Raw genomic sequence first — 23,221 nt, 5'->3', positions numbered from 1 at the left:
AGTATTCATACGAGATTTCTTTCTCTCCTCTTCTCTTCTATTCCGGGCACATATCGCGTCGAACTTTTAATTTATGTGCCTCGATATCGCGCAGAATGCCATTTTAATACGTCACAATGTTGACATGGTAGTAAATTCCGCATTGAGATTGAATTAAAACTGTTATGTTGCAGTTGTTAAAGCTGTGAAGTTAGATATCTAACATTTCGTTCTTTCGAAAATCAAAATCTTGATTTATCCCCGATTTATATTTGCATGTATATCCGCGTTCCTTTAAGAGGCGTAAATTTGATAAATAGAAAGTACGAAGAAAGAGTTAAAGAACGAGCACTTTCGAAAGAGAATATGCCAATAAAAGTAAGGTGAGATAAAAAGATTTGGGGTTTAAATAACATTTATGTTTAGAAACTGACCTATATGTTTATAAATTAAGGGCCATAAGTGAACATATAATTAGAGAATTATGTGATTCTAGTGAACACCTTATTTCGATAATAGACCAAATGTTAATAATACCGCAACTAATTAAAGCTTGAAAATACGAAATTAAAGTTACGATAATTTTCTAAAATTTGGGGAAATCTGATTAATCCATTCATCTTTATTCTTTTAGTTTAACATCTACAGATAAACAATAATTAAAAATTGTCACATACCTGCTTATCGATTCGTTAACAAACGCGTCTGTGAATTGTATACTCGAACTTCCTTTGCATACCTTCTTTCTGTCAAGGCTGATTTAACTGCAAATATGCGACACGCACGCATTCCACCCATAGGGAATTGTGCGAAAACCTTTTTGATATTCGCACACATCAACACCGATATGGACTGATACAGAAATTGAGGAACCCGAATATCTCTATATTTTTGCGGACTTCAATTTTTTATTGAATGAAAAGATCAGAAATGTAATTAACAATCGTGACCATATTTTTTTGATAAATTTGAGATAGGAAGGGACAGACAAAAATTCGTTAAAAAATGATAGAAGTATTTTATTTTGAAATAAAATCTCAACAAGTACATGTTCATTTGTTTTATTGATATTTAAGTGTAGTTATAATAATTTATAAAGTTATGTATTTATATAAAGTAATTATAATAATTGAAGTAAAAGTATTTATATTATTACAAAGATTAGAGTATCTTTCTACTTCTTTGCTCAAAATGATAGATCCTCTTCAGCATAGGCTCGGAGAAATTTTAACACTTATTTTTAAATAATTCCATAATTTATAACAATTTAAAGAGACATAATAAATCATAGAGTTTTTTTTCACTTATTCAATTTTTAATTGAAGCTATCCTACTTAGACAAAACATATAAGAAACAAATATTCTATATATTAAATAATATATTAATATTTGCTTAAATATTGATTTAGCGATGTTACCAGTGAAAACGGACGTGCCCCAGGGTGTATCAAGACTATGTCCCGGTGCACGGAGGTCTTTTTTCTGTAGAATGAAACGAAAAGTCGAAGGGGTTCGTTGTGGTGAATTGCAAGTGAAAGAGGAAGCCGACACAGCTAGCGGCTGCCATCGACGAAAAAAGCAACAAAATGTTGGTAAGTATTTATATGTTACTTGAGCAAGGAACCTTTGTAAAGTCATTAACATTAAAATTTCCGAGTATACAAGATCTATAACTAGATATTTACAGCTGCAAATCTATAACTAAAGTCAGTAACAATAACAGTACAAACAACAAAAATAATAAGCACAACAAAAAATAATAATATGTACACGATATTTGTAGAACGATAAAAAGAAATATATTAATATTAGTATACACTTATAAAACCATATTTTTATCACAAAGTGAAAAGAGGAGTTTCTTAATTTTTACTCGCTTTAAAAGCAGCTTTTTAAACGAAATGACTATTTCTGGTGTAAATGCCAAAATAGTAAAAGAAAAATTAAAATAGCAGTTGTTAAAAATATAAAACGGTAAAAAAAGATATTAGAAACGTATCAAAGCAGGATTTACAGTATCACCAGTCCTTTTTGTCAGTTCTGAAACCTTACGAGTTGAATATTTGTCGCGTGACTTGTCAAAGGATAAAAGTGCACACTATTTCAAAGACCTGAAAAAGGATCGTTTTACATATTTCTTTTTTTTGTTACTTTTTTTATTTTATATTTTTAATCACACATATATGTATATTCTTTTTTAAAAATATTTTTTAATATAATATAAAATATTTTCACACGAATATTAATATTCTTCTTTTAATTATTTGATCTCGTATATTTCTTATATCCCATAAAATAAAATATAACTAAATTTTAAAATTAAAATTAAATATATTTTTTATTCATTTATGATACATTGAATTATAATTCTTGGAATACTCGTTTTCAGAAAATTATTCAGTTTACGTATTACACAATTAGAATTATCTATTTTCTCACAATTACATCCATATTTTACTCTTTATATTATCCGTTAATTCACCTCTTATTGTACTGGAGCATCTCTAATCTTCAAATCAATTTTTTTTAATTGCAAATTGTATTAATCCTGAAACACGTCTAGAATTCGAATAGAAGATCGTCAGACTTCATCAATCTGAAGAACTTGTTTTGCTCTAAGTAACAAGCTTAGATAATACACGATTAGCCGTTTGCAAGTGAACAATTAAATGCTTCGAGATGATTATTCATAATTACAGCTATTCGCTATATTGTAAAGCATGACAACTCAAATAGGCGCTAACAATGTAGATTGAAGAAATTCAAAACTCTGATATTACACAAGCGCCAATTAACGAATAATGACAAAAATAAATATCTGACGTTCGCATGATCTCTCGAGTCATTGTTCGAGAAATAAAAAATATTTTTTGGAACGGTGAAACTATACAAATGTGTCATTGGTACGGGAAAGGATGATCACTGGTTGAATCATTCTCTGAATTATATTGTCGTTCTAATAATTCAACGAAACTTGCGCAATCTTTGCTCATTGTCTGCGATTTCTATTCCTTGGTATTTATATCGTTCATCTCTCACACGTCATAAGAATAACACGCCATCGAGTTTTCAACCAAGAAAAGAACTGTTAGCTAACATTGGTTACAAACTGGTTGACAGGGCAGATCCATGGAATAAATCTTCTACCGTCGATTTCGTGATAAATGAACTGCGAAGATAATTGTAACTATAAATTTCGCAATGAGACAATTCCTCCATGTCGTCGTTAAAATCTAATTGTACACTCAATTATGGAATCATCAGTCTGGAGTTTATACAGAAACCTAATTTATAGCGAAATAACAGTTTTATAAATTCACGTGAACTATGAAAAAATTATTTTACTAATTCGTAAAATAATTTGTGTTAAATTAATAAACAAATTTATTGAAAAAAATTGTCAACCTCGCAGAGATTTTATTTTATTATTTTCATTTTATTTATATTTATTTTACTGTATGCAAGTTATTTTTATTTTCTTTCTTTATTTGTCGAGTTTTTCTTTATTCTTTATTTTTAAATTAGCAATAGTATGCATAATATATGAAGATTCTAATACATGAATTTTACTGTCAACTTTTCACAGACTGGAAGTACTGTGTAATTCAATGTACCGGATATCTGAAATCCTGGGCGCCTGCGAAAATCGACCTCGAGGAACACGAAGGCGATGGAGATGGAGAGGCTTGCAATTTGTCGTGTTTAGTAGCTGTTGGCCGTTTACAGTCTACGATACCTACATCTTTACCTAAGAAACCACGTTTGAGACCCATAAAGTTTGTTTCGCGACACGCGATGGATGGCAAATTCCTCTTCGTCGACCAAAGGTCCTTTTCTCAATGATAATTTTTTTAAATTGTGTACCAGATAATATTGTTTAATTTATTTCATTATAAAATGGTAAACTTTTTATTTCGAATTTTTTATATACCATTCAGATTATTAATATTATATGTTATATTTTAGAAAAATATATTTAGTCACATCTTGTTTAAATTTCTATATATCATCATATAGAAATAAATTATTTACATTTTATACAATTTATTTTTAGTACAATAATTATTATGTTAAAGATATATCAGATTTTTTTCTTTCTTAATATTAAAATTATACTTCTAAATTACTGATTATATTAATCAGTCTTTCCTTAAATCGTATGTTATTATATGGTTATTCCAATTTTTCTAATCCATTAGATTAAAATATCTTTTGATCTTGAAATATTAATTCAGACTATACTCACTTTCGACTTTGATTTATGAAGCATGAATAATCTTAATGAATCACTTATTATACGAGTCATAGGTATAATTATGATGTAACTAACTTACATTTCTTTCAAACGTTTATATATCTTTAAATCATAAGTATAGTTAAAAAAAATTATAAAATAACAAATTCTCTCATTTATTCAAAATTATTTAGTTGAAACATTACGCCTTTTTTATATTTGTATAATAAGCTCCCACAATTTTACATGTATACTAGACTCACACACCAATGAGAGTACCTATATCAGTATTAATAATAATGATTCTAAAGAGCATAATAATAAATAAGAAACGTTTCTAGGGCTACGTTAGTGTTAGGTTTCCTACCACAAGAGCTACTTGGTACGAGCATGTATGAATATTATCACCACGATGATATCCCTCATCTGGCGGAATCTCATAAAGCTGCTCTTCAAGCATCCGAATGTGTCACCACGCAGGTAAATCACCACGTCTAGCCAAGTCCCCCTCAACAACTCTTTTTCAATGATAATGATCACTGTTTGAAATTTTAATTTCCTCTACGCTATCTATGCAATCGACATTGACTATACATGCATTCTCAATTTCCTACTACTGAATACTTATTCCTGCATTTCCTAACAAAGGTTTCAGTTTTTGAACAAAATTGTACATAAAATCAATACTACTTTTAATGAAACTAACAATGAACATAGTGTTTTAAAATAGATATTTAATTTTCAAGTTCATATTGAAAACTATATCAGATTTATGAATACTATTTTTTTTGTTATATTATTATTTTTATCTTTTGTTACATTTAATAACATTAGATATTGTAATATTGATTAAATAATAATATTAGCTCTTATAATATTGATTTAAATAATAATATTGACATTTAATGATATCAGATATCAATATTATAATTTAATAATATTAGAAATAGTCGTCATCGAAAATACGATTAATTACACTGTTCAACACGAATTTTAATCTGTAATATCCATTAAGTGATTCTTGTAGAGTTTATCTTCCTAAACACGAATACGTAATCAAAATTGTTCTATCTCCAATACTATTAATCTATCAAGAAATAGCAAATGTTTTAAACTTGGAGTGTAGCTTTTTGCTTGGTTTCCTTTTCTAAAAATTATTATTTGGAAAACTATAGCAAATACCAGGTCTCACCACGTGGACGTAGCTACGTATAGAGACCCTAGTGTTAAAGGCCTTACATACTATATCAATGTCTTATAAAAGGAAATTCAGAACGGTATGCTAAATTTTAATACTCTACTTCTGCAACACTAACATTTCTCATTTCCAAAGGCTCTAATGATACTAAGTTCTCATATAAATTGAGATTTAAAAAAAATATAGAAAACGCGAACAAATAAAAATTGATATTGAACAGTGTTATCGAATACCGCCTTATAACAAGATATAAAAATTGTTTAACAAAATCGATATTTGTGTTTAGATATACAGGTTTAGGACCAAAGGTGCAAGCTTTGTAAAGCTTCAATCCGAATGGAAATCCTTCAGAAATCCATGGACCAAAGATATCGAGTACCTAATAGCTAAGAACTCTGTTACTTCGTAAGTTTCTATAATTTTCCTACAATTTTATATCGCAATTATCTAATTATATAAAATCCGAATGAAACATGTGAATTAATGAAAATAATCACATTCAGCTGTGACTCTCGATCGATCACCAGTAGTGGGAACAGATCTGAGGATTCCAGCGTCCAGGGCAACTACGACTACTTCACGCAAAGTAAGTATAATATACTTTTGACATAATTTCGTTTACCTTTGCAACTACATTTAATTGTAATAAATTTATACCGTATACCAATTTCAGTATCATATCATACACGGTATGGCTGAAAAGATAGTAAAAGATTAATCAGTTTGATGCATTATCTTAAAAAATATTATTTTTATTGATAAACATATGCATATTCTGCCATCTTTCTCTATTAACAAACAAAGAAGACTTGAAGAAAATATCAAGCTTTAAACGTTTCGTGTATAAAAATTATATGTAATTAATAAATAAATCGTTCACTTTACGTTGAACAATAAAATAAAACCTTGAAATCTGTCCTATTTCCGTATAAATATTAATCTTCGTTTGCAAAGAATTTATGTAAAAACAATTCAAATTTCGTATCAAAGAAATATTTTGTCTTCACTCTTAAAATGTTCATAATAACTATCATCGTATAGTTATTATTCCATTATTTATAATGAAAGCATACGATTAGCCATTACTGTTATTTCAATTACTTCAATTATTTCAATTTACTTATTATTTAAAATTATTTGAATAATATTTACTTAAGTTTCATATAATATTTAGTTATTAAAAATTTGTAATTACAATTATGTGTATTTATAATTATTTTAATAGTATTTATTCCGCTGTTTATTTTATTTACATTTATTTATTTTAAGACTTATTATTTCTAAAAATTATTATTATTTCACGGCCAAAAATAATTTTAGGTAACGGTGGATTAGAAAGATTGATCTCGAGTCACATAGAGGTAAGTAAAATCGGGCGACAAATAGCTGAAGAGGTTCTGGATCTTCAAAGACGTGGTGAGGATTCTTCTTCTGGTAGCAGTCCCGGGCCAGGACCGGAGCCTGCTTTATTAAATACCGAGGTAGTTATGACCACAGAAGCTTCAACATGGACTCCCCTATCCGTTTAGAAAATTAATAGAAGATCAACTTGTATAAAAAATACATATTTTTATGACGTTTTTCATTATTTTCCTATTATTTTTTCAATTCCAATAGACTTTATCACGCTTATTATGATCCCCCTGCAGTCATTCTGTTGTTCACAATTATACCTCGGTGACAAACACTAGCGATTCTTATCGTCGATATTTATCACACTACATAATCATGTAATAAAAGGAAATATCTTAAAATAACGTAAAAGAAAATTTGTTTAATATCTTTTAAAATAAAAAGATCAATTTTGTAGTACTTATACCATTTTTCAATGTTTCGTGTAATATTTCTTCAAAATAAATTCTATAGTCTGATAGGCTGTCGTAAAGAATCAAAGAAGATGTTCGATGTACCGATGATATTTCTCTACAATATTTTCTTTCTCATGACAAGTCGCAGATCACTACAACCGCATCGCCGGAGAGAGTGCAGGACGTGGCGCAGTCAACCAGAGGCAGCAACAACAGCAGCAATAATCCTACACCAACATACAACCACATAACAAACAACTTGCAGCTGAACAGCATCGCGAACGACCAAGGTCATAGCTATTACTGTCTCTAAGGAGTCGTTTCTTGGTGTGTAGTGTGATTGCCGGATTTACCAGAAAAGATTAGGTCGCTCAGAGAAAAAGAGATCGATCAAGCATTTGCTCGATCGCCCTCAAAACGCGAAATACTAGTTTTCTCTGAGCGAAACTGGGCATAGGAAGTTCGTTCTGATATCTCGGAAATTTATTTACACAAATTTTTTGTTTTAACGAATAAAGTTGTTTATAATTCCGTTAGAAATGAGTCCGTGTTATTGCAACGAATTATATTTTACGTACAGTACTTATAAGCGTTTCGTTATTAAATTTCATTTTATATATATTAAGAAATTTAGAAGAAATAAAACAAATGATGAAACGATGTCAGCCTCAATGATCTTCCAAAGGTTCGAACATCCAGCAATCAAGCCCGCAATAGTGTCCGTTTTCATCTTTTTCTTTTCTTTTGGTATAGCGTTATATATAGTTTCAATAGTAGCGTTCACAGCAACACCGCGCGGATACTTTTAAATGATTGTTGCGTATAACATATCTACCTCTTTTTAGGTGCGTCACCAGATGAAGATATGATGGACATGATCGGTGGTACTACGATTAATGAATCATCGAATCCAGTGCCGTCTGATGGCAACGACGAGGCAGCAATGGCCGTGATAATGAGCCTTCTAGAGGCGGATGCAGGTTTAGGTGGCCCCGTGGATTTTTCTGGTTTGCCCTGGCCGCTTCCATAGTACATTTTAATTCTCTGTCCACGTGAAACTAAATCGAATTTCCAAGTGTCCAATGGAGGTACCTTATGCCGACCGTTTCGAAAGCTAGAAGTGTGTGTATATATAGCATCAAGTGAAGACCAAGTTGACGTTATTTGTTTTATTGTTTTATTTTCGTCGTGCTTGAGTACTTGATCAATTTTCACCAGCTGTGTCAACTGTCCGGAAACTAGTGCACGAACATCACCACGAATCATTTTTGATTTGTTTGAAGCAGTTAAGGCAGATATTCATGGTGCTGGCACGGTGCTGTTTAGAGAATGCGTCAGTCGTTGAACGTTTTTAGTTTTATAGACATATCATTTCTGTGATCAAAAATGGAATATCAAGCGTACAGAACGGTTAATCTACTACTAATATGAAGTGAACATCTATGTCCATTTTAGAGGCGAGCAAATAGAGACTGATCCAGAATTATTTGGCTGCAGTTGTCGAGTAATTATCAAGCATCGTAAACGGGGATGATTTCAGAATAATTCGTACACAAACTTACAGCCCTCAGAAAATCAAACATATCTTTTTAATATCATTGCATGGCTAACAAATCATTAAATGGCTTTTCTTGTGATTTGTAACTAAACGTTTATTGTTTTACGTTTTTGTACAAGATTAAATACGATTTAAATATTGTAAGAAAGTTATTTTTATCTTAATATTCTAGTTCGATTTATTATTAATTAACTAGTTGTTTAGAAGTGTCAATTTCGAATTTTCGCTCAAGATATACGCGCGATATCAGGTCTCCTACCTCAATTTGTATTTCATTGTAATCTACTTCCGCCTATTTTTCATCTTCAACAAAAGTAATATACAAGATCATTCGGTGACTTATCCTCTAAATTTCATCGGGACTATGATAAATAAACGGAAACATTTATTAAACAACCGTTGCATAATAGATGAAAGACCAATCTATGATTTTGACCTATTTCTAATTTCTTCTTTCTTTCTATTTTGATACTTGTCAGCGTATTCCTCGACTTCTATAAATTTATAAAAACCTCCTATTCTGTATCACGCCACAAATTAAAAAAAAAAAAAAAAAATAAAATTCTTTATGTCTATAGTAAAATCATCAGCTCGCATAGAGTGGTCTCTTTCAAAACACGCTTTTCATATCTGAAAAATTGTTTTACATAGTTTCGAAGACATTTAGAAGACGATAAACAGTGATACCGTGCACCGATGATTGCTTCAAAGAACAATTGCATAGATATTTATATGTATATAATATATTCATTGCACACTATCCGTTTCGTAAGGCGAGGAGCTAAGTTAACTGTACATACATGCATCTAAAATCTTTTACACAGTAATCAGTATAAATGTTTTGTCGTGCCACTCAGTGCAGATCAACAGAGTATGTTGCAATTGACGAACGTGTCGGATGAAATGTTTTATTAAATAGTTCCGGCAAACGTCGAGGAACGAACGCTACCAAGTGTCAAGGTCGAAGTTCCTGTTCGTTGTTTTAGCGACAAACTAACGTTGCGTGTAAATATGTATTCTCACAGAACGCGTGATATATGACGCAAAGCGTACCTAATTAAATTGTAAGAAACCGCAAGATGATAAAGAACGTTCCAGCAGCCACAAACAGTGTTCACCACGACGTGAACACAATTATCCATACTTCTTCACATGCCATATGTTGTTTCTAGAGAATTCACAACAATGACAAGAATTTGGTATAGGGATTAGAACGCCATCAATATATGCTGTGATGAATTATTTTGTGTATAAGATATTGGGACACAGTATCTTATAACGATGGTGAAATTTTCTGACCGAAATTTCTTAAAAGATTATATTTTTTTTTCATTATTTCCAAGCATTGTAAGATTAGAACAAAATCCAATATTCGATTTGATATTCAATATAAGTGGAACATTTATTCTGGAAAGTAAATTATCTTTGATCATCTTATATTAATAAATAATAAATTCTTAAAAAATATCGAAATACAATTATGATATATTTGTGAATATTATATTGAATATTTTTCAATGTATCTCGATTTTCTTTTTTGTCTTAAAGTATTGTACTTTCGTTGTAAAAATAATCTTAAAATTTATTTTCGAATAGATCTCATTCGTGTGCTTCTTTTTTAATTATCTTCTTGTCCCAGAATTTAACGTCAGTTTTGCATTTTTTTTATAAACATTTCGACATAATTTTTTCACGCAAATCTTTATCATATTATTTCTTATATTTTTATTTAAAAAGGAAAAAAGAAGAAAATAATAGTTTTATGCCGAAAAATGAAACTGATAAAATTATTTCACGATGCAGCTAGAGGTGGAATAAAAACAATAAGTTACATATATTACATAAGAATAATGTACATAAAGCGTGTATATGTAAATAAATATATATTATCACACAATATAGTATAAATGGTACTTTAAAAATAAATGTTATTATGTAGGGAGAAAGTGATCAGACCACTAAGCGTAGGAAAATGCTTGAAAACCGTAATTGTTTTTATATAAAATTTTTCATTGTAAATCTTCCAAAATAAACAAATTATTGCTTTTACAAAAATTCCTTGATGTGAGAAAATTAAAAAATTTGAAAAATTGACGTTATTAATAATTCTTACTATATGTTTTAAATAATTCATTTAAGAAATAAAGGATAGAAATTGCATAGAAGTATCTAATTTATATTTATTCCGAACATTATCGTCCGATGAAATATATGAGAAAAACATATCACTTACATTGAAGTCTAAAAACATAAAGGCACTATTATTAATTATTTCTTCTTTGATGAAAAGCCTTTTATTTTGTAATAAATTTATTACGTTAATTTTTAATATATTTTGTGAAGAAAGAAAACATCACGACATATGTAAATGATATTAATACTTTCGAAGTACAAAATTGTGGCTAAATATTTTATAAACTAACGATTATTTTGAAATTAAAATTTAGCTTATGCATATCCCCAAAAATTTAGTATGCAACAAAAATTTAAATTTACGGAAAATGCAATAATTGTGATGTAAAATGATAAATCTGTATGTATTAATAAATATGTTTTTATATTTCTTAATATTCACTATTACGAGCTTTGCACATGTTTTCAAACCCCATAATCTATAAATTACCATAATGATAATTCAAATATTGTTAAATAATTTTTTTAAATCTTTTATATATTTATTTAAAGTAGTTTTTTAAAATTCACATTATTATGCTTTACAATAGAAAAAATTTTACGCGTGTTAAATGATACATGTAAAAAGTCATATATAAAACTTTATAATAACATCTAGATGTCATATTTGTACTTTCATTTTTCAAACTATACTATGTGACAAAATAGCTATATATTTATTTAATAATAAGATCTTATTGCAACATTAGCTATTATGCACAGAAAACCAATACATATTGACAAAAAATGATAACAAGGTATAAGCAGTATAACTTACATAAGTTAAACTACATAAAGAGAAAAATAGTTTGTCAGTAATATCTAGATGTACAAATATATAACTTCATTGCTTAGCAAAATAAAATTAATATTTATATACATACACATTATACATTTGTAAATATGTTACATATGTTATATACTTAAAATTTTGTGTAAATATATATAGCTATATATTCGTCGTATTTGAAAAAAGATAGTAGAATTGAAGAAGATATGATTAAAAATATTATACATATGTTTAATGATTCTTATCCTTTAACTATCTGAAAACCTCTCAGTTTTAATTTTAACATTTCTAAATTCAATATCTGATTCAGATTCCCTAGATTTATTTAATTGTTTGTGTGGTGAACTTTTATGTTGTTTCCTTTTTGGAATATTTTGAACATCAACGTCACTATTGTCGATATCTAGTACATCAGTACCTAACAATTTTTCTGTCTTTACTTTAACATTTGCTATTTTTACCTTTTTGTCCACTTTTTTCTTTTTCAAATGTTTTACGTTACTTTTTATATGTCCTTCATCGTTATCGATATGGTCGTCGTGTTCTGAGAAAATATCCTGAATTATGTTATCACTATCATTTTCAGGTTTTTCAATTTTAACTGCAACGTTTTCAAATCCAGGTTCAATTTTAATTACGACATCTTCAAATTCGGGTTCTAACTTAATTGTACTCGTATCTATAATAGCTCTCTTAGAATGTTTTTTTCGTTTCTTTTCGGTAATGTTATTTTTGTGTCCTACATCATAATTAGAATCACATATAGATGTATTTAAGCCAGAATTCTTTGTTTCTACACAATCCTCATCTTGCGTATTTTCAGAACTACTAGTTATCTTTTCTTTTTTGATCTTTATATTTTGAATTACAGTATCAGAATCTAATATGCTAGCTCTTTTTGAATGCTTCTTTATATTATCCATTTCACTTTCAGAAGTCTCTAATTTAAGAGAATGTTTATGTTTCTTATGTTGTTTCTTTGGAGACTCTTGTATATCATTCACTTCATGAATGTGTGAGTCATTCAATTCTTCCATCTTAATTCTCTTTGAACTTCTTTTACTTGGGTCCTTTGAACTCTTTATGTATTTTTCTGTACTAAAATCAACTACAGAAATATCACTATCATCTAAAAGTTGTCTTTTCATGGAATTTTTTTTTATTTTGTGTTTACTTTCAGGTATATTTTCATCTATAATTTGTTCTACATCACTGTTAACTGCATAATGTTCAACTTTAATTCTACTAGTGTTACTTTTAAATTTTATGGTAGATGATTCATTTAATATTTTGTTAGATAAATATGTTATAGACTTTTTATTATCATCTTCATCAATCTCACTCTGAGAATTCCTAATTTTGTATTTCTTTTTAATGTTACTTTTTGAATCATTGAATTCTTCTAATTCTTCATTTACTGCTAATTCACCATTTAAAGAAAGATTATTCGTATATTGATCATGATCAATTTCTACCTTTGTCAAGTTAATTCTAGATTCATTCATTTCTTTACATTTTCTGTTATATTTTTTGTCCTTTTCCTTATTTTCACAGTATTCAACTGATTCTTTTAGTTTAGATTTCTTCTTTGATTTTTTTTGTTGAACAATTTCTTCTTTTACTGGTGATACATCTTCATCAGTGGTATTTTCAGAATCAGTTGCAAAAAAGATACGCTGCTTGGTATATTTAACATTTTTCTCTGATATTCTGTTAGCTTGGTTCTCAACGTCATTCTGCATTTTATTCACAGAGGATGATCTTTTGTTGTTGATACTTTTCTGGACTAACTTACAGCCACGTAAATAATCACTGAAGAAATAGAAAACTTGTATAATATAGAGAATATAGATAGTATGGAAACATACAAAGAAAATTGTAAATTTAAATAAAATTAAATTTAAATATGCTTACTTTGAATTAAAAACACCACGAATAAATGGCAATTTACTAGTAAAATCAAGAAGTGTTATTGAAAACCTTACTTCCTGGCCAATTTCAAGGTCATCACCTGGCCAATTTTCTTCGTCGTCTGGTTTTGAAATTGATACATTAAATGCTTTATGTACAAGAATTCCTATATGACCCAATCCCTTTTTATTGACTATTCCTATGACAGTTTATTCATTAATAATAAATAAACTACCTAGTAATAAATATTTTACCTTTTAATGTACATCCAACTTCTGGTTTAAATACATAAAAGTCTGCTTCAATGTCAATATGAATGAAACATGTATCATGAAATATTTCACCCAGTGGTGTTAATAATTTAGGATTCTTATAAGCTAATAAAAATCCTTTTAAGCTGTAATAAATATACTATTAAAAACGCACTAAAAGATATTATTTCTAAGGTTAGAATATAAACATAACCAAGAACACATTTATCTTTCAATATTTTATTTTAAATAAATTTTACTAAACAAAAACTTTGGATAAAAAATATATCATTAAAATTAGTGAAAATTATATACATACTCAGGATCATAAGAATTCAAATTCGAACTTAAAATTTCATTTAATGCAACATTTAGATTTGTTAAGTGAAAAGGATGTAAACCAAGATGTTTCTTAAATTTCTCGAAATACACATGAGAATCTTCATCTTCTACAAGGCCTGTGAGTTCCAACACAGACCATGTAATTCCTGTATATGCTTTAAATTTCATATTAATTGATTAAAAAATGGATATGCGATACTCTCCCGCGCAAATCACATGCAGTACTACGAAAACGTGTCGATGTCAAATATATATTTTATCGGTTTGATAGATAATTGGTAACAATCACGTTGACAGATGCGTTTACATATTTCGTTATTATTATAGTGACATAATAAAATCGTTTCTACGTAAAATAGATACAAAATTAAATAAAATTAAATAAAACATGGAAGGAGGAATAGTAAAAATAAATATATGAGAAATTATCTACATTATAATACTAATATGTTAATATATGATGCATTTTAATTAAAAATTAATATCATAAAGTAACATAGATATAGTGCTCACAAAAAATTAAAAGAAATAAAAAGAATAGATTTTCATGAAATAAAGTAGTTAAATAATCCTATATTTAAATGATACGTAATTAATCACCAATAAATACTTTTTAATAAAATCTTATATTTAATTCATTTGGCAAAATTATAAATTATTTCTTTCAAATTAATTACGATTTTATTTTGCAATATAAAATGCAAATATTTGCAATGTCAATTAATTTAATTTCTAATATAAAATCTCATACTATTTTTTCAATAATTTCTAAAATTAATTATAACGAAAGGTATTAATGTAAGTTATAAATTTTATTTTCTGTAAAACAAAATATAATTTCTCAGTTACTCGCACAGTTGGTACCCTTTAACAGTGTACATATATCATAAGTCTGTTTTAACATCTTGATGACAGGAATCATGAAAAATGTTTAAATGTTATCAATTGAAATATACAAACGAGCGATCTTTAGTGTCGATATCGTTCAAATATCAGTTTATTTAATATATTGTTCGGATTATAGAAGTTAAATAGATATGAATATTGATAAAAAAAATGATGGATTGTCGTTTGGCTTTTCTACCGCCAGTGGTAGTTCCATTAATGTATCCGAAAAAGCTTTGTTAAAAGCGAAGAAACTTTTTGCTGACGAACTTGAAGATATTGACAATCATGAAGAAGCATCCAAAACTGAAAATGAAATTAATGTGCTTAATATACAATCACCAAATGTTGGATTTCCAAATATTGGATTTCAAACTGCAAGTGGTCAACACGTGAATGTGTCTAATGACGCATTATTAAAAGCTAAAAAATTATTTCAGGAAGAAATTTCTGAAGATTTTATCAGTATCCCTGAATTACCTAAACCATTTCCGAAACGAAAAAATATAGATTCAAACGATGATGTGCCTTTAAAAAAACAAACAAAATCTAACCAATTTAAAAAGTTACGATTTAGTAATGAATTTCAAGTTCCAAAAACAGTTTATAAGAACTTAGCAAGTATTAAAGAAAAGGAAAATCAAAGCATATCATTAATATCTGTACAAGGTTCAACTTCAAACTATGATACTGATAAATTAGGTAATAAGATTGATGAAATTGATATAAGTAAAAAAAGTAATGAAATAGCAGATAATTCTTTAATTTCACATGAAATTGTAGCTAGTGCAGTTGCACTTCTAGCTGATGAAAAAGATTCAGATTTTACAGAGCAATGGATGTCTCCTAAGGAAATTAAAGAAGGTGAAGAGATTGCAAATGTTCCATCTAGTCCTGTAATAGGAGGACAATTTATACCTAAAAGACGAAAAAGTACAGGAAGTAAAAAAAGAAGTATAAATATTTCAAAACATAAAAAAGATAAATCAGTGTGTATAAATAATGTAAAAGAATTAGACATTAATTGTACAAGTTCAGATAAATGTGTAAATAAGAAAAGTAAATATTTATTAGAAAAACAAAAATCAACAGATGAAGGAAATAAATGTGATTATGTGGTTGCTACTGATTTTGGTGACACACAATTAATGTTAGATTTTATAAATCAATCTGTAACTATATTAGAGAAACGTATAGAAGCCACTTTAGAACAAGTAAGATATGTTTAGATATAACATATATTAATGTGAAAAGAAATTCTTAAAAGTGTCATTTTAGTTTATCTAAAATATACTTACAGGATAAACAAATTAGTTTGAAGCAAATAAATAAGCCTAAACCAACAATCAGTAAATTATATTTTCTTAAAAAAAGTAATGCTAATCGTGTATCTTGGAAAGAAATTAGTAAAGGAGCAAAACCTATACAATGTAGTTATGAAGAGGTAATGGTTTAAAACAAGTTATTATATAATGTTTTTATTAATTATTTAAACTTTGATTGTTATTTCTTATTATCATTAGCTTATTAAAAAAAAATTACCTCCTGAAATTATGGATATAACAGCTGATAATGCAATACTGTATAAGTTTCGATGTGCAGATTTCTATGGGTAAGACATTTTTGTTTGCAATGATTTGTATATATTAGATATATTACTTAAAAAATTATTATATATTATTTAGGCAAGATACTGTGCAAAATAATATTGATGGTATAAAATTAGAGGATGGAGCATGTTTGATTTTGGATGAAAATGGATATGCAGGGATAACAGAAATTAAGAGATCTTTTTTAGCGTGTCCAGGTGTAGATCCTAATTTATTTCCCACTGGATGGGTAGAAAATCATTACAAATGGATTGTATGGAAATTAGCATCAATAGACAGAATAAAATTAGGTTCTGTATCTTTGCCAAGGTAAAGTCTTTATTTTCACAAAGAAAATAATAACAAATAATATAAATAGTATAATAAATAGGAAATTTGTTCTAGATTCTTAACTCCTGTTAGAGTAATGATGGAATTAAAATACCGATATTATAGAGAAATTGATAGAGTTCAAAGATCAGCTTTAAGAAAAATTTTAGAAAAAGATGATATTGCAACAAAAAGAATAATTTTATGTGTCTCCTCCATAACTGAGGTAAATCTTCTTTGTGAAAATTAATCTTTTATTATTAATCATTCTTTTATTAATAATCATTATTTATTTTTTTACAGTATGATGATTCAGTTACTGTAAATAAAAGTCCTAATCAAACGAAAACACCATGTAAAAAATTGTTGGTAACAGACGGATGGTATAGTATTCAAGCTTTAATTGATCAAGCAATGATTAAACATATAATTTCTGGGAAAGTTAAAGTAGGAACAAAATTATTAACATATGGATCTGAATTGTTAAATTGTGATGAAGGTTGCTCACCTTTGGAAGTAAACATATTTTTAAATGTATCTTTAGGTTTTATCAAAAAATATTCAATACATGAAAGATTGTTATTCTTTAGATTCCAGAGAATGTATGTTTAAAATTGCATACAAATTCAACAAGAAGAGCAAGGTGGGATACAAAGTTAGGCTACATGAAACCACCAGGACCAATATGCATTAAATTGAATACAATTTATTCAAATGGTGGGTTAATTGGAAAGATTAAAGTTACTGTTGCTAGAGTGTATCCAATTTTATACCATGAGAAAACTTCAACAGGAGAGTCTAGTAAGAACTGTATGAATTTAATATATCCAAATCTTGTGAAAAATTTTAAACTATTTGATTTCATGATTCTAGTTTTTCGAAATACTAGATGTGAAGAAAAAGCTAACATTATCTATGAAAAAGAATGTCGATCAATTATAGAAGCATTCTATGCTAAAGCAGAGAAGTATTTTCATACTGATAAAAGAAAAAGTAATGTAAATACAGATAGTATTGATTTAGCAGCAATTGAATGGAATGAAGATTGTGAAAAATTATCTAAAGAGGTATTTATTGATACAATGAAAATTATTCCTTATATCTTAATACTGTGTAAATTCATATTTTTGTTTGTCACAGGAATTTCTTTCAGATCAAGAGCTTGAGCAATTAAAAAATAATTGCCGTATTAAGGAAGAAACATTTAGACGAAAATTAGAGCTTCAATTACAGGAAAATATACCCCCGCCACGACAGGTTACACCTCTTTTAAAAATTCGCATAGTTCAAGATGAGACAAATGCTATTCTTTCAATTTGGTCTCCTAGTGAAGATGTTAGAGATATTTTAAAAGAAGGAAATTATATATCAGTATGTAACGTTCTGCCCTCGACAAAAAGGTAGGATTTTCTTTTTTATATTTCTCTATTATATTTAATTATTAATCAAAGTATTTGTCTTAATAGAGGTAATGAATTGCATCTAACTGCCAGTCGAACTGCATTATTTAGTCAAATAAACGTATATAATATGAATTTTCCTCAGAGAATGTATACAGCATTATATGATATAAGTAAGTCAACTTTTACTCCAGTTTATGGAGAATTTGATACAGTAGGAATTGTTGTTTGTATTGGAAATGAACCGTATGTAAGTTATTAATATAAATATATTATATTTATTAGTAAGATTAAAACCTATAGTGATTGTTATTTATCTTAATTTGAAAGGGTATGAAAAATTTTCAAGCTGTATACTTGGCATATCCACATACGGATTCACAATCTTCATATTTATCAATATTATTTTGGCACGGGATATCCTCTCACGGATATGCGGAAATTTTGACTGCAGGATCTTTTATTGCTTGTAGCAATTTAGAATGGCGTCGAGCTACATCGTGGAATATACCAATGGCATATTGCACAGAACGAAGTACTTTCACGCGTAATCCACGGCACAATCATCTTCAGCAACCTTTTATTGAATTAACACGTTTAATAACGGTAAATGTTTTAAGAATGTTAAAATGTACCAATATGACAAATTTATAACTTTAAATTACTAAATAATATTTTGTGCTTATAATATAATATTGTAATGATTATATTTTTTGAAGGATGCTAATACATATATAGAAACATGTGCAGTGGAAATTTCAGAACAAATACAAAAAAAGTCAGTGACAAGAATATCAGATCAATACACGGATAAAAATAATTTTAATAAAATTACAATGAATGAAAATATTAATTCTGACAAACAATTTAATGATTATGTACCTCAAGAAAATGCAGGAAGAAATTTAATTACTAATCAACCAGTGAAATCTGCAGCTATACGAAAACGACTTGAAAAATTACAATGTTATGGCGAACCATCTAGTCTATCTCCAATCATAATTAATAATAGTTCCAAACGAGTATCATCAGAGTTTCAATCCCCCTTGCAATCAATAAAAGAAAAACATTTATCATTGAATTCAAAATTTATGCAAACTCCCAGATGATAGTGTATTATATATTTTAAATTCTATTTTACTTAATATATAAACATGTATTAATTGTTTATAGTATTTTTGAATAATAAACTGTTAAATCTCTAAATATGCAAATTAAATACTTAAATATTTCTGAAATACATGGTAATGGTACTTTTTGAATAATTTTTCGTGAAATTTTTCGTGTTTGATATTTTTCATAATAAAATAAAAATAATGTGTATCACAGAAGGCAAATTTTATATTAAAAAATTTAAACAAATCTATATTAATAATTGTATGTATTTGGAAGATTGAAAGTTATACGTAATATTTAGAAACAAAATTCTTGAATAACTTTCTTCAATTATATTAATATAAACAATTTAAAATTTTGTAAATTATTTATACCATTTTTGAATTGATGTACCTTTTATAAGTAATTTAAAATAAATATTAATATTTTTATATACATAACTATTAAACATTTGTGCTTAAATAATTACCAAAATATATATAATAAATTATTGTGATTTATTTTAGTTTACAAATTTAAATACCCTTTTTGATGTAAATAAAACTTAAAACTTATTTTACTTTTCCCGCGTTTGCTAAGCAGTTTCACCAACTATTTTTTAATGTATTTAAATGTTTTCATAAGAATGTAGACTAAAGAATTACTATAAATTAATTTTATTTTTGGTTTTATATATTATCTCAACCTTTATAGAAAACAATTATTTTGTTCTAAATATAATGACAACACATTTTAAGATAATCTTTTATATTAAGCGAATATTTAGTATATTTGTTATTGGCCAATAGTGAATAGGCGATATAGAACTAGCATATATGCAATTGAATAAGATATAAATTGTACAACGAATCATAAATTTCTGTCGATCAAGTGTTATCTGATAGTAAAGTCGTGTTTTTTAAATTACTTAAGAAAATTAGTAAATCATTTATAATATAATGGCGGTAGAATGATTCAAATTAAAGGTTCAAACCAAAGATATTCTTTTTGAAAATAATCAATAAAATTACTCTGATCTGCGTAGGTTTCGTGTAATAAATACAACGAAAGGATTGTTAAATAAATGTTTAAATATAACTTCAGTTGATTAAAGATACGTTTGAAGAAGCATGAAATGCATAAAAGGAAACTTAAAATTAACACGTATGTTTTAAAGAAAAGTTTTATTTATTTTCTTTGAATGTTAATCATTATACAACAATATTACTTTTATTTTTTAATTCGTATTTTAAACATATAATTTATTATAAAATAGTCTCAAACATTAATTTTATTTACAAATAAAATTTACATTTGAATATAGATTAACACAAAATATAAAAACTCCTGAAAACATACCAAGAGTGAAAGATTATCAAAACAATCAAAATGAATCAAGTGATTATTTTCAATTACCAAGTTTACAAAAGAAGAAAACTTGGAAAGATGTTGATGACAATTTATCAACTTGGGATCGAAATAGTCCTACGGCAGATGTATTCTGTTCATCAGAGATTGAAAATATTACAACAAGAAAAGTTATGCAACAGTGGGAAGCTATTGAAAATACACTGTATGAAGATGGTGAACAAGTAACACAAACAGCTATTTTGGAAGAATGTGTACAATGGAGAATGCAAATACCTCATTTAAGAATAATTGGAAAAAATCCATTTCTCACATCTAGAACTAATTATCAAGATTTGAATATAAATCATAATCAGATAAGAAGTAGTTCCAGTTCTCATAACGAAGATGAATTTCCAGAATATAGTGTTTCAGTAAAGGTAGAGAACATTTTATAAATATTATTTATAAGTTAAAAGGAATAATTTTTAATAACAACACTAGGGCTTAGAATTAGATACATAATGCAATTTATTCTTTACAGGAAAGAAAAAATTCATCCAAACATAAATTAGAAAAAACTCCACAGGATGAAATATTTGATATGCTTTATGAATATGTAATATCTGAGCTGTTTCCAAATAAAGAAAATGAAATTGATTCATTACGTGATGATTTTAATGATGTTTTACAAATACGTATGGCACCTATTCACAGTAATAAAAGTTCTGCAAAAAGTACAAAGGTAAATTGGTTTGAAGAAACAATTCCTCTTGAAAGTAGACTTTCAAATAATAGTGGTAAAGCAGTAGAAGATCATATTTTACCAATGAGAAGAGAAATTATTCAAACATACTCTCAAGAAGTTCAGAAGTATGTATAGATTATATTGTATAATGGAAAAATTTTATAATTTAAAAGTAAAGGGCATTTGTAATTTATTCATTTTTAGAAAACATGATAATTCTATGAGTAATGAAAAAATAAAAAATGAGAAGCATGAGTCTAACATAGAAGATAAGTTTTTTAGGCCACACACTAGTAGAAATAAACTTGGAACTGTTTTTAATGAAAAGATTGTAGTTAGTCCTGTACCTTATGTTTTGTCAACCAGGGAAAGTTTTTCTACTGTAAAAACTACTCCAATTAAGTTTATGGCACAGTCTTTAGAAGTGCCTATCTTTCAAGGCATGTATACTACACTTTAGTATTATACATATAGAATATGCATTTAAAAATATTTCTAGCATTATATATAAATTATATAATTACTTTGTCTTAGGCTCAAGTAAACACAGTAATTATTTTAAAAATTCGGGAAGAAGTTCAGCTTCAGTAAAAATTTCAAATTATCAATCCGCTTGGCATGCTCCTGTTTCTCCTGCTGTGTGGCCAAAAAATATAAAACTTGCTCCATTAGACACATCACGATTTCCGAGCAGCAAAAATAGGTATGTGGAAAATGAGGCTTCCTATATCATATAAAGAATAACTATCTTTGGTATTTTATAATTTTAGATCTCTAACTTCATCATCAGTAGTATTACCTCGTAACAGAAAACCTTTAAGTCCTATTTCTCGGCCCATTTTGCTTACTTCTCAACAAACTATTTATAACAATCATGAAGGTTTAGAAATTCAAGGAAGACATATAACTCCTGTACAATCACCTAAGTTAAATGAAAATACTAGAAGTAGTAAAAATAGAAAGAAGAAGAGTCAACTGAAAACAAAGCTACAATGAATTTTAATTAATTTTATTAGATAGAAAAATTAATTTCATAAATTTTATAAAATTATTTTTATCTTTGTAAATTTAAATTGTGTTTCACTGTTTTACATAAATAACAAGCAAGTGAACTATAGGACCAGTATGTAAGAAAAGAGGAACTTATTTTTTTAAATACATTAATATTCATTTGCATATTTAAAGTGAAAATTCATGATTGTGTTTGTGATATAAAAGTGATGCATGATAAAAAGTCTATTATTATTTTTTATTGAACAATTTATTAAAAGTGATGATTTAGAAGTTCAGATAACATTTATAATCCAAGTGATGTTAAAAGTAACGTTTTATATGATATATAAATACGTCGTTATTGTTAAATAATAATAAGGAATCTCATTGTATTATAGTATTAAAATATGATCTAATTTTCAGAAGTGTATTTGCACTGAAAACAAAAAGGACATTTGAATACTGTGTTAAAAATAATTCGAACTAATGTTCTAATTATGAAAATGTATATTTTAAATACTCCTATTGTTTTAGAAGCGAATGTATTGTTGTAACTATCTCTACCTCACATAATTCTATGTGTTATTTGAT

The 23,221-nt window shown here is 27.5% G+C and overlaps 4 protein-coding genes across 5 annotated transcripts in view; 3 read left to right on the top strand and 1 right to left on the bottom strand.

The window, feature by feature from the left end:
- Positions 1 to 9,849, top strand: part of cyc (basic helix-loop-helix ARNT-like protein cyc) — a 34,133-nt gene extending 24,284 nt beyond the window's left edge. Inside the window, exons 6-13 of one of the 2 annotated variants that reach the window (XM_017906911.1) lie at positions 1,389 to 1,571; positions 3,566 to 3,806; positions 4,555 to 4,693; positions 5,698 to 5,816; positions 5,915 to 5,997; positions 6,732 to 6,892; positions 7,362 to 7,509; positions 8,065 to 9,849. In XM_017906911.1, coding sequence (XP_017762400.1) covers positions 1,389 to 1,571; positions 3,566 to 3,806; positions 4,555 to 4,693; positions 5,698 to 5,816; positions 5,915 to 5,997; positions 6,732 to 6,892; positions 7,362 to 7,509; positions 8,065 to 8,249 — 1,259 coding nt within the window. In that variant the 3' untranslated portion in view covers positions 8,250 to 9,849. Of the gene's footprint in view, positions 1 to 1,388; positions 1,572 to 3,565; positions 3,807 to 4,554; positions 4,694 to 5,697; positions 5,817 to 5,914; positions 5,998 to 6,731; positions 6,893 to 7,361; positions 7,547 to 8,064 lie in introns of both variants that reach the window. The other variant, XM_017906912.1, reaches the window with a different exon arrangement.
- Positions 9,850 to 11,987: 2,138 nt separating this feature from the next.
- On the bottom strand, positions 11,988 to 14,411 carry Polr1F (RNA polymerase I subunit F). The gene is made up of 4 exons (XM_017906905.1): positions 14,221 to 14,411; positions 13,905 to 14,047; positions 13,654 to 13,849; positions 11,988 to 13,551 (listed from the first exon to the last, which is right to left on the bottom strand). Exons 1-4 carry the CDS (start codon positions 14,409 to 14,411, stop codon positions 11,988 to 11,990), a joined length of 2,094 nt encoding a protein of 697 aa, XP_017762394.1.
- Positions 14,412 to 15,231: 820 nt separating this feature from the next.
- LOC108552392 (breast cancer type 2 susceptibility protein) lies at positions 15,232 to 19,556 on the top strand. The gene is made up of 12 exons (XM_017906904.1): positions 15,232 to 16,342; positions 16,429 to 16,572; positions 16,652 to 16,740; positions 16,814 to 17,047; positions 17,123 to 17,273; positions 17,351 to 17,563; positions 17,638 to 17,848; positions 17,921 to 18,114; positions 18,188 to 18,447; positions 18,514 to 18,697; positions 18,778 to 19,053; positions 19,167 to 19,556. Exons 1-12 carry the CDS (start codon positions 15,281 to 15,283, stop codon positions 19,554 to 19,556), a joined length of 3,408 nt encoding a protein of 1,135 aa, XP_017762393.1. The 5' UTR covers positions 15,232 to 15,280.
- Positions 19,557 to 20,677: 1,121 nt separating this feature from the next.
- LOC108552390 (uncharacterized) lies at positions 20,678 to 22,633 on the top strand. The gene is made up of 6 exons (XM_017906903.1): positions 20,678 to 20,706; positions 20,867 to 21,329; positions 21,434 to 21,762; positions 21,842 to 22,077; positions 22,172 to 22,340; positions 22,408 to 22,633. The coding sequence occupies exons 1-6, from the start codon at positions 20,678 to 20,680 to the stop codon at positions 22,631 to 22,633; spliced, it is 1,452 nt and encodes a 483-aa protein (XP_017762392.1).
- Positions 22,634 to 23,221: the final 588 nt, after the last annotated feature.

The sequence above is a fragment of the Eufriesea mexicana genome, unplaced genomic scaffold (assembly GCF_001483705.2).
Source record: "Eufriesea mexicana isolate 0111107269 unplaced genomic scaffold, ASM148370v2 scaffold6382, whole genome shotgun sequence".
NCBI lineage: Eukaryota > Metazoa > Arthropoda > Insecta > Hymenoptera > Apidae > Eufriesea > Eufriesea mexicana.
Note: the sequence above shows the minus strand (reverse complement) of the source record. Positions and strands in the feature narration are given on the sequence as shown.

Bases quoted from the DNA above. Each gene is read 5' to 3' on its own strand.
- Polr1F (XM_017906905.1), bottom strand. From the start codon at position 14,411: ATGAAATTTAAAGCATATACAGGAATTACATGGTCTGTGTTGGAACTC. The intron at 14,048-14,220 runs GTATGTATATAA...TATTTATTACAG, and splicing joins TTGAATTCTTATGATCCTGA to CTTAAAAGGATTTTTATTAG. The intron at 13,850-13,904 runs GTAAAATATTTA...AAACTGTCATAG, and splicing joins AGTTGGATGTACATTAAAAG to GAATAGTCAATAAAAAGGGA.
- LOC108552392 (XM_017906904.1), top strand. From the start codon at position 15,281: ATGAATATTGATAAAAAAAATGATGGATTGTCGTTTGGCTTTTCTACC. The intron at 16,573-16,651 runs GTAATGGTTTAA...TATTATCATTAG, and splicing joins TACAATGTAGTTATGAAGAG to CTTATTAAAAAAAAATTACC. The intron at 19,054-19,166 runs GTAAATGTTTTA...TATTTTTTGAAG, and splicing joins AATTAACACGTTTAATAACG to GATGCTAATACATATATAGA.
- LOC108552390 (XM_017906903.1), top strand. From the start codon at position 20,678: ATGCATAAAAGGAAACTTAAAATTAACAC. The intron at 20,707-20,866 runs GTATGTTTTAAA...ATTTGAATATAG, and splicing joins AGGAAACTTAAAATTAACAC to ATTAACACAAAATATAAAAA. The intron at 22,078-22,171 runs GCATGTATACTA...ACTTTGTCTTAG, and splicing joins AGAAGTGCCTATCTTTCAAG to GCTCAAGTAAACACAGTAAT.